We start from the raw sequence: 11414 nt of genomic DNA on the forward strand, positions 1-11414 counted from the left end.
ATACATATATACATACATTCATACATGTACACATACATATATACATACATTCATACATGTACACATACATATATACATACATTCATACATGTACACATACATACATATATACAGATATGTACATATACATACATACATACAGATATGTACACATACATATATACATATAGATATGTACACATACATATATACATACAGATATGTACACATATATACATACATACAGATATGTACACATATATACATACATACAGATATGTACACATATATACATACATACAGATATGTACACATATATACATACATACAGATATGTACACATATATACATACATACAGATATGTACACTTATATACATATACATACACAAATATATACATATAAATATACACACACACACATAATATATACATATAAATATACATACACACACACATTATATATATATATATATATATATATATATATATATATATATATATATATATATATATATATATATATATATATATATATACACACACACACACACACAAATATATACATAAAAAACATACATACAAAATATACAAATACATACATACATACATACATCCACATATACTTATACATGCATGCATCCACATATACATATATACATCCACACATCCACATTCACATATAGATATACACACATCCACATGCATACATTAATATAAATATATATATAGTTCTTAATGCTTAGCTTTCTAGAAGTTGGCACCAAGTACTAATAAATGGGGATATAAGGGGGCTTCCCTCCTTGTTTGGGGAGTAAATAGAAGGTATGGAGGGTTTGGTTTGGTTTGGATTTTTGGATTTACACGATACCCTTATTTTAGGACTATCTCTGGAGGGTGCATCATCCAGGTAACAAATAATAATATTCTAAATATTTCTATACAATATACCTAACTCGGCACAATGTTTGTTTAAATGGCACTATGTTTGCTGCTTTTGTAGTATGATAGGGTCAGTCCATTTGCATACATATTCTTGAATATTTCTATATACAGCATACCTAACTCAGATGACACAATGTTTGTTTACATGGGCACTGTGCTTACTGCTTTTGTAGTATGATAGATTCAGTAAATTTGCATACAGTAATGGAAACAAAAATTGACAGAAAAAGTGCAAGAATGATATTGCTTTAAACCTACTGGTGTGTTTAAATAACAAATGTGTAAGAGATCTCCAGTCCCATCTCCACAAACTTAACTTTTTATTCCATACACCTATAAGCAACTGGAATGTACAGGTAACATTCCTCTTCCGAGACAACAATTTTCCTGTTCAACATTTATGTTCATCCACTACAGCAGTATTAAACCACAGTAAAAGTTCTGAATTTGTTACTCTTATTTTATAAGTATGCATATTCTAAAAATATAAAATTCTTACTAATGTAACCTGACCATTAAAATAATTACAAAAATATTTTTTACTAGTTAGTAAACTGCTCTTGACCTTTATCATTACACAGACAAGAGGAACACTGGTCTTCATGTCACATTGTACTTCTATGTTAAATTCTTTATCAAGACCTATCTATGTCTTTTTATGGTCAATGGACCACAATAAAGTTCCTAAATATGACAGGAAGGCATACCATTAGCACTGAATAGCTGAACTAGAGTAGGCACCCATTTTGCTTCTCATGATTTCACAATAAAAAATCAATTGTCCCTTTCCTTGCACATTTCAGTCAAATTTAACATTACCATTATAAAGGCTCCCAGGAAAATACTGAATGTCTCTCCTCTGATAAAATGCATGGAGGAAAGGAGACATCTGCTAGAGTATACAAGAAATATTAGCTAAATCAGGAAAAGCACGTCTATAAATATCCATACTAATGACCTGAAAGTCAGGTCAGTTCTGACCAGCAAGTGAGGTCCTTCACCCATCCATTCACAAATAAAACAAAATGCCAAAAGCTGATTTCTGATCAAAATATTAGCCTTGTGAAACACTGTAAATGTCTCGACCAAGCTCTTATGCTGTAAACTCCTAAGCATTCCCCATCCATCCACTTTAGTTATCAATTTAATAGAAAGATTCATGGTATCCAGCTTTCCACAGAGTTATAACCTTTCCTCAAAGCTATGTGGTCACCTTTAACCCATTTACCACCAGTGTCATATATGCAAGACATTTATTTACCTGATGAATACCACTCAATGTCACATACGTGTCCTGCAGATTTAAAAATCATTGGTCAAGTGAAAGGAATGGATTTCTTATTCTTTAACAAGCAATTCTTTCCTTTTACTAAATATTTCCATGGTAATGTAAATATTTCATGTGTGCATATAAAGGTGGTGACTATTTCAGTTTCCAGTGACTCAGTTGAGCCATTTATTCTAATGCTTGTTTCTAAAATTAAGGATCTTTGCAGTATCTAACAACTAAGAGCATTTGCACCTAATCAATTCATATATATGTAAACATACTTTAAACATAAACATACCTGAAGATTAGGCTGTTCCTTTCAGCACTAAAGATTTAATCTTCATTGAACAAACACTTAACATTTACATTAAAAAAAATTACTCAATTTACAAGGACTAGTAAAGCTAAAGATACATAGACCACATTCTGGCAAGCTAGGATCTCCCTATGAAAGAATTTATCATTTATCTTGCCAACATATATATGGTGGAAGTCTTATGTTTTGCCTAAGCACTGAATGGTGGTCTAAATGACTGGCTTGATAGTGTGTGATTACAATGATTACAATTCATCCATCTCAAGTATTACACCATGCTTCAAATGCTTTGCATAAAATATTATTGGTCCTTTCCTGAAATCACTGCACATTGTCTAAGCTGCTATACTATCTTTCAAAGAAACTCATTAAATTTAATGAATATTGATCTCTTGACAATACAGAACTATATTTCTGTACATATATGTGCATGCTTTTAATAGATGTAAATGTGGGTAACACACACAATACAACCTTAACTGATCCATATCATACAATGTTTTTTGACATCTGGTATAGGCCTTAAATCTATCTATAAACTTACACTATTATATTATTGGAGCTAAGCATCGCATAGCTTTTGGTAATTTTAGAAGTGAAGTATGCAAGACTGGAGTTATTTTCATAACATTCCTTCCCTATCAATTATATATAAATTTCTGACATTTCAATGCACTATAGAAATACAAAACAAGCAACTAAGTTTCAAACAAGAGAAATCTTATCATTGTACAATGCATTAAGAAACAAACAAACAGTCCTGATGGAAGCCTTTGAATAACTTATAGAGCAAAGGAGTGAAAGGTTAAGCAGTTCACAAAACCTAGTAAAACTGAAAACTGAAGAGGAAATCATTTGAAACACACTATTTCTTAATTTTAGTTCCTCATTTACATCAGTGAAATCTAACCATAAAATACAGATTGTAAACATGTTTGCTCCCTGTATGGTTGGCACTGATCTCCACATACTGTATTTCCATTTGCATTAGTCTGAGTAAGTGTAATGGTACTGTACATAGCAGAAACCTAATGAATTATGACACATACTAAACAAAACTATGAAAAACGTCGTCATATATGGTTGTAAATAGCGTAGGAGACGGGGGTTGGGGGGAGATAAGCCATTCACTAACCCATCATCTTTTTAAAACTTTCAAACTCACTCCTTCCTCTTTTGGCAAAGTAACTCTTTACAAATACTTTGCAATGAAGAACCAAACCGAACGGTCGAATCACTCAAATTTGGGGTATCGACGTTGAAAAATATTATTGGATTCAGAAAGTATTTTTGCGGCTCTCTGTGGGAGGAACAGGGAGATAGGCCTACACGCTCCAATTCTCTCGTTATTACTTCCTTATTGCATCAAGCGTGTTGAGAGAGGGGGAGGGTCCTATATTTTTTCCTCATAATATTTCAAGAATTTTCTACGAGTGTTAACTTTGACTTAAGAGGCATTTATTGGCGAGGAAAATCAACCTGGTGGCGGAGGCTGCGAGGAAGGCCACATTCAACGCTTCTTTTTCTCTTCTATTCTCCGATTTTCCGTAACTTTCGGGACTTAATTTCCATAATTCGTCTTTTTCTACCTTGTGGCTCCTCAATCGCAAGCGAGAAGAGACGAATTAAATATACTCCGCACCTGAGCTTCCACGACTCGAAAGAATTGATTGGATTGTCAGCTGCCATCCTCGGCCGCCGCTTCCGTCAACCAACCCTTCTTTATCTCGCTCTATTTCGAACACTTTTAACCCCACTCGCCTCGAATCATGCTCACCTGCTGCTCTAGACCTACTCCATTGTGGGTGGGTACATTACTCATAGTACAAATAAAAATGAACTTGAGTTTTTAAGGTTCTAAGGGCGGGCACTCGGCGCAGGTCACCGTCTTCTTCTTCGCTGAGGAGGACAAAGCCAATTTCCTCGGCCGTGACGTCACCGGACCGCCAGAGCCATCTGTCGGTCGCCGGGGGAACTATACTTCTCTCTCTTCTCTCTTCTTTTCTCTCGTTCTCTTTCTTCTTTCTTTTCGCGTTTTTTGTATCTGATATACTATTTTATTAATACAATTTGCTATGCAAGCCTATATAAATTTCTGTAAGAATTTTTCAAGATATAGCTTTTAACTTTGACGAGAGATTGGGATATCGCGCAATTGTGCGCGATTCGTCGCTACGTGGCGATTTTTATCTTCTTCCTAATACGAATCTTTTATCATCAAGTATTTAATAAAGGTAGTTTTATCCAGTATGAATATGAAAAAATTGTAATCTTGCCATTTCCCCGATATATCAACGTTGCGCATTCCGGCCGTCACTTGTCAGCGTGTTATGGTGTAGAGGGCAGCAGCAGCGCCTCTCCTTTCCGTCACTACTCGAGCCAAGGTGTGTAAACCTGAAGAGAATCCCTATTTTTATCTCTCTATATCGGTATTATCCCTCGTCGAAGGACTTTATCTCGCGGTCCTCTGAGGACGCCAGTTACCCCACATCAGTTCCACAGGGAAAAGAAAATTGATTGAAGGTGCTTTATGAGGAAGATTATCTTAAATTGTGAAAGTGTCGAGTGTGTTATGGTTACCGCGGGAAGTAAACAAATCCGGCATGAGGTTCCGAGTGTTAAATAGCACGTGACCTCTTGTTTCTTGCTGGTGAATTTGTTAGTGATTAGTTCCCTTAACTTAGGACTTCAGATTTGTGGTAAGCCGATGAAAGACTGAAGCATAATTTGCAAAAGGAACCGTGGTAACTTCATGTTCGTGGTAGAACGTAATTGAAGTGGATATTGCATATGTTGATATTAATATTCCTTTCGAAATATTATCCTTGTTATATGGAGTTCAAGTTGTTAATTCATCATACATGATAAAGATGTTAAAGATAGAGATACCAGTACAAGTAAATGGATAATTGTTAGTATTAAGTGTAGGGAGTCTGTGTTGATACAACTTCACTGAGGTTTATAGAGTTCACTGTAGCCCGATCTTGATACGGATGTGACTGACACCGTGAGAGTTACTTTTCTCGTCCTTTTTTACCATTGAAATCAACTCTACCTCTGAACTAACGGTGTCTTCTGTACGTATCATTGAAGCTTGATCCGAAGCCACAGTACTTGCACAAGACATGAGACACTGCCGGACACATGAGTCGATGTGAATGTCAGTAGATTTGCTCTTTTACAGCGAAGAACAGGGGTTTGTGTAGTGGCAATAAGCAGTCATCGGCTCGAGTTTCACATGTGCTAATGTTGATAACAAGACTTTGCTATTGAGAAAAAAATGTATACATGTACGGCAGTATTATATCATGAAGATACGCACTTGTCACTACAAATAAAAATATAATTGGCTCCAAATACCCATTGGATTTTATACGTGACTTCATTATAACTTCAGTATAATTTTTGCAGGAGTTTTCTCCGAGAGCTTTCTCGTGAGTGATCTTGGGGCACGGGTGTAGGGTAATATTTTCAAGATGTTACCACCGAGGAATATAACAAATTTTCATGTGGATTTGAAGTCATTGTAGTATAAAGATTTGGAAAGTTTGTAATTTGAATTTGAAATGTAATTGTGATGTAATTAAATGCTTTCTTTTTTAGACCTTTATGTTACATAAGTACGGATATAACCTTGCCTTCTCTGTATGTGTAAACTGAAATTTTAAGATTTTCTGTTCATTATTCTTTACACTGTCGAGAGTTATGTCTGCAGCTTGAGTATCCCACAGCTTATAAAAATATACTTTGAGGAATTTTCATATACATCTATAATATGGAAATGTCAATCTTTCTTTATTGCCCATAATATACCTTAATGGCAGCTCAACTTGATACACAATTGGTGGGATTAACTCGTTCTGCGTATGTGCAGAATTAAATTTTGAGGTTGATAGTTAATATGGTTCAGAGCTGAATTAAAAGTTGAGCCTGGACTTTGCCATTGTGCATGCTCACTAGTGGTCTGGATTAAATTTAAATACTGGATTAACTTTTATGGTAGATACAGAAAATGCCCTTAGTCAGATTGTTGTTTCTCCTTAGCTGGAGTACTCCCTTCATATTTGTATTGTAGCACTACATGGTTTAACCCACTAGCGACAGTATATTTTGAAGCCGAAGCAACAGTTTCTGGGCAGCTTCAGAATCTGCACAAGGGGCTGGCCTGGAATCTGCCCGCAGTGGATCGGTGCGCAAGCTCCGATCCAGCGTCACACCGGCATGCATGTACACAGATCTAAATACACATGTATCAGTCTAGACAAACATGTCTGCCAGGGCATCTAGATAGATGTTTGTATATCAGAGAAATGTGCATTTATTTCTGTGAATGTGCATGTCAGTACATGTGAACATTTAATTGGGTCAGGCATTGCACAACTTTAAACTGGCCCCTAAGTCCCAACCTCCACATCACTAGATTTGTCAATCTAAGTTGCTTTTACTAGGTATGCCCAAGGGGAAGGTTGATGGGGGGCACTGCCTTTATCACTCCTTGGGAAACCTTGTCCACCTCATTATGCTTAGGAATGTAAATCTGAAACTTTTGAGCTCCAAGCTTCAGCTCAAACTTTGATATGCAAACAGGCAAAGACAATATTTGTTAAGGGCAGACTCTGCTTCCCAACAACGCTCCCCTCGGGCAGTTATTGTGAAGTTCACAATTTCGTGTATAAATGTTGCTGGGATTGACAGGAACCAACATCATCTGATGTGGTAGTTTTCAAATTGACTGTAAGGTCATTTTCTCTAGTTTCAGAAGTTTATGCTTAGGGAATTTGGAAAGTGCAAGCTCAGTTAGCTGAAGGTCATACTGGCTTTATCAGGCTTTTTTTGTTGTGAAAGAATATAGCTGTTCATTCTTGATGCCATAAATTCTTAGTGCTTGGGTCAAATGAGATAACTATCAAATTCTAGCCCATAATGGCCTGCCTGCAGTCATTTCCAGTATGGACACAAACTGATTAGGGTTTGAAAATATCCTTTTTGCCCACTTCCATGCTGCTAATGTAGATGTAGCTAAAGTTTTGGTATCCATGGTTTCGTCTTTGCCCAAGTTTACATGGACAGAAAAATGTACACATTGTGTACATATGTATTTTTTGTGCTACGAGTTTTAAGAGACCTATAACATCTGTATGTTGAAGTTCTCTGAAATCCCTAGAATTAAATAATTCATAGAAAAGACCCCATATCCTCATCATTCGCACCAAGTTTTTTTTCTTAGAGATATTGGTGATAACATTGAGGAAGATGAATTTCATGTCACCCATTCTTACATGGTTTCCTTAACCATTATGAGAAGATTGATATTGAAACAATTATCAAGGAAAATTATTTACTTGTACCTTTGTTTGATTATAGATAGAATTTGAGTTGTTCAAATTTTAACTGGTAAATTTGCTCAACTAAGGCTTTAGGGGAATTTCTTAATATATTACTTGTAGATCATTATTATTGTATACCTATCTCACCCCTCCCCCTTTGCTTTTCATATGTACTAACCACAACCTTGGTACAATCTTTAATGTTAATTCTTTGTTTTACAGCAAGATGGGTCGCGTAATTCGTGCCCAGAGAAAGGGAAGAGGATCGGTGTTCAAGTCCCACACCCACACCCGTAAGGGAAAGCCTGCCCTTCGTGCTATCGATTATGCAGAACGTCATGGATACCTCCGTGGTATCATTAAGGTAGAATACATTGTGTAAATTTGACTCATTAATGCTCTTGTTTTTTATAATTTCTAGTTCATCTGACTTTACAGTAGATTATGGCATAAGGTAAAGGTATAAAACCATTTGACGTTGCCAAAGAAATTACTGAGTAATCTAAGAATTATTGACCCGTTTTATATTCAGGATACTTAATGTTACTTAATGTTGAGAATTAAACCTTTAGGGTAAAATCTTAATTTTCCTTTGTGCATCCTCATCATTCGCACCAAGTTTTTCTATAGAGATTTTGGTGATAAGATGAGGCAGATCAAATTTGCATCACCCATTCTGATGTGGTTCCCATGACCATTATGAGAAGTTGATGATGTAACAAGTAATTATCATGAATGTTATTTTTGTTTTTTTAGTATTTAATTATTAGTGATGAAAAATTTTCTTGAATCCTATAACTAAATATGTAACATTATTACAGCAAATCATCCATGACCCTGGCCGTGGTGCTCCTCTAGCCATTGTGCACTTCCGTGACCCTTATCGTTACAAGATCCGCAAGGAGATCTTCCTTGCCGCTGAGGGCATGTACTCTGGACAGTTTGTCTACTGCGGCAAGAAGGGTAAGCAGGATTTATTTGGTTAAAAGTGAAAGTGATAACCTAGAATTAGGCTTGTTATTAACTTGATACCTCAATAATGGTAGTTTACATTGAATGTCTTGATGGCTTAAGTACAGCATGAATTTAGATAAAAGCAAGGGAATACTACAAATCCAGTCTGTATGTCTACTATAGAATGTTTACCCTTATTATAACGGGGCCAGAATTTTGCTTGGTAAAGCAAAGATTGAAGCAGTATGACATACTGCCCAAATACAACATGACAGCTATAGCCATACTCAGTAATGAAGGGTAAAGAATAAATTAAGGCGAAACAATTGAACATTGCCTCTTTTCCATTAGATCTGTGGGCCCTCACTGCCTGCATGTGATGTAGAATCTGGTCATTAAGGCATTTCCACATGGGAGGACATTTATAAAGATAGTCATGGGCTGACAATCTACAAGTAATTTCTTTGTGTTTTTCAATTGACACCAGCTCTGTAGTTGCCTGCCTGTGTAGACAGGCCTTCAGACTTAATTCAGCTCTCCTAGTTGAGGCTTGTTTTTTAGGCATGGCTCATAGAACTCGTGCATGGGGTAAAGATTTGCCACCCCTTTGCATTGTTTTACTGCCTAAGTATTTCTAAGTATTCCAAGGCCCATATTTTTTATTTGGCATATGTCTTGATTGTAATAAACTGCAAGGAAAGCATGACTTGATAACATCTCAAGGTATTCAACAAATATTTTGTCAATTTTCTGTAATGCACTCTGCATCACTGGTCATATTTGGCAGAATTGGATCTTGAACATTGTAATAACTCTCTAGGCCATGGCTCCTCAGTGGTACATTTTGGGAAAATGCAAGTCCTCCTCTATGCTCTGCATTATCTACCTCTAAGAGCTTTTTGGATTTGTGGAGAGATATTCCAATCACTTTGGACTTCCGGCAGTTTTTCCATGACTTGTAACATGGTCAACCTGGCCTTTGGCCAAAATTTTCCATGACATATCTTTCCTGTGACAGTAGCATTAATGGGTTAATGTAGTATTTTCAACCTTTCACTGTTATAAGTGAAATATGTGAACACTTCATAATATAATGCAGAATGTTTTGCCCTTGCAGTAAATGCAATAAATCATTTAAAGATTACATTTGTCCAGTGATAACCAGCTAGCAGAAAAGTATTATCTAGTCATGCATGAAATTAATTTTAATTTAATACTATATCCGTTATGACTAAAGAGGAAGTGTCCTGTTTATACATTTATATTATAGCATGATATAAATAATTGTGTAAAGTCTTAATAGATATTAAGTATTATAGAAAATAACTTATAAAAACTGTTCTAAGATTTTTTTCTTTTCTTGCAGCTAACCTTGATGTAGGCAATGTCATCCCCATTGGAAATCTGCCTGAAGGTACCATCATTTGCAACCTTGAGGAGAAGACTGGTGATCGTGGCCGTATTGCCCGTGGCTCTGGCAATTATGCTCAGGTCATTGCCCACAACCCTGAAACCAAGAAGACCCGTGTAAAGCTCCCTTCAGGAGCCAAGAAGGTTTTGCCCTCTGCCAACCGTGCCATGATTGGTAAGTAAAGAAGCTTTGGTATATTCCTGTAAGTGTTGTCCAGCAGTTTGCATACACAAGCTGTTGACTGAATAAAGTATGCTGAATTGCAAAATGACAGCATCAGTAATATATTCTTATGAATATCAACTAGTTGCATTAATAAGAAGGACTCCATCCCTGGGTTTGATTGCAGCCATATTTTGTGTAACAAATATATTTATACTACTTTCCTTGTAATATTTATGGCAGTGTTCTCATACATTTTATTGCTGTTGTAGGTATTGTTGCTGGTGGTGGACGTATTGACAAGCCTATCCTGAAGGCTGGTCGTGCCTATCATAAGTATAGGGTGAAGAGGAACTGCTGGCCTAAGGTGCGTGGTGTGGCCATGAACCCGGTAGAGCATCCTCATGGTGGTGGTAACCATCAACATATTGGTAAGGCTTCCACTGTATCCAGAAACAAGAGTGCTGGTCGCAAGGTTGGTCTGATCGCCGCCAGAAGGACTGGTCTCATCCGTGGTACAAAGAAGGACCCAAGGCAGAATGCTTAAAAATCCTAAATAAACTAAGACGAAGATTGTTTTTATTATTGTCCTTTGTAAACTTTACATTTGGTAACCTATATTTGTTAACATTGAATTACCAGGTAACCCAGCCTAAGGGTTTTCCTTTTCAATTTAGGCTGAAAAATACAACCGTAAGAAACAGTAAGAAACATTACTTTGAATATGACAAATGGTCATTATTTCTTGCTAAGAGATAATCCACTAGACCAGAGGGAATATAGTACAATTTTAAATTAAGATTTAATGGAACTAGAGTTGTGCAAGAGCCACCTAGATAACTTAAACTATTTGCTGGTCTGCTGCTGCTGTTTTTAGTATACCATGTGCATTTATATGCTTTTTTTATCATCCTCGAAAGCCGCTGGTAAATAAATGGGAGTTTCGAGTTACGCATGGAAAAGAAAAGTAGGCATTGGAATTAGACTACGATAAATTTGACAACCAGAAGCATCCTAATATAAAAACCCCGTCCGTGCAGATGAGGTTTGC

The 11414-nt window shown here is 36.2% G+C and overlaps 2 protein-coding genes across 4 annotated transcripts in view; one reads left to right on the top strand and one right to left on the bottom strand.

Moving 5' to 3' along the window:
• The window catches only part of bel (ATP-dependent RNA helicase bel), a gene marked incomplete in the record, with an annotated part of 43403 nt that extends 38957 nt beyond the window's left edge, over positions 1-4446 (bottom strand). The window contains 1 exon segment of the mRNA XM_070130384.1: positions 4287-4446. Within this exon segment, the coding sequence (XP_069986485.1) occupies positions 4287-4331 (45 nt within the window).
• A 290-nt stretch (positions 4447-4736) lies between these two features.
• RpL8 (ribosomal protein L8) lies at positions 4737-10936 on the top strand. 3 transcript variants are annotated; one of them, XM_027355167.2, is made up of 5 exons: positions 4737-4893; positions 8059-8200; positions 8658-8799; positions 10157-10375; positions 10636-10936. In XM_027355167.2, exons 2-5 carry the CDS (start codon positions 8063-8065, stop codon positions 10908-10910), a joined length of 774 nt encoding a protein of 257 aa, XP_027210968.2. In that variant the 5' UTR covers positions 4737-4893; positions 8059-8062; the 3' UTR covers positions 10911-10936. The 3 variants fall into 3 exon arrangements, with proteins under 3 accessions (XP_027210968.2, XP_069986490.1, XP_069986491.1); XM_070130389.1 differs by having other exon boundaries at positions 4869-5032; XM_070130390.1 differs by lacking the exon at positions 4737-4893 and adding an exon at positions 5062-5208.
• The last annotated feature ends 478 nt before the right edge of the window (positions 10937-11414 follow it).

Source organism: Penaeus vannamei, chromosome 15, assembly GCF_042767895.1.
Source record: "Penaeus vannamei isolate JL-2024 chromosome 15, ASM4276789v1, whole genome shotgun sequence".
Taxonomy (NCBI): domain Eukaryota; kingdom Metazoa; phylum Arthropoda; class Malacostraca; order Decapoda; family Penaeidae; genus Penaeus; species Penaeus vannamei.

Bases quoted from the DNA above. Each gene is read 5' to 3' on its own strand.
- RpL8 (XM_027355167.2), top strand. From the start codon at position 8,063: ATGGGTCGCGTAATTCGTGCCCAGAGAAAGGGAAGAGGATCGGTGTTC. The intron at 8,800-10,156 runs GTAAGCAGGATT...CTTTTCTTGCAG, and splicing joins TGTCTACTGCGGCAAGAAGG to CTAACCTTGATGTAGGCAAT. The intron at 10,376-10,635 runs GTAAGTAAAGAA...TTGCTGTTGTAG, and splicing joins TGCCAACCGTGCCATGATTG to GTATTGTTGCTGGTGGTGGA.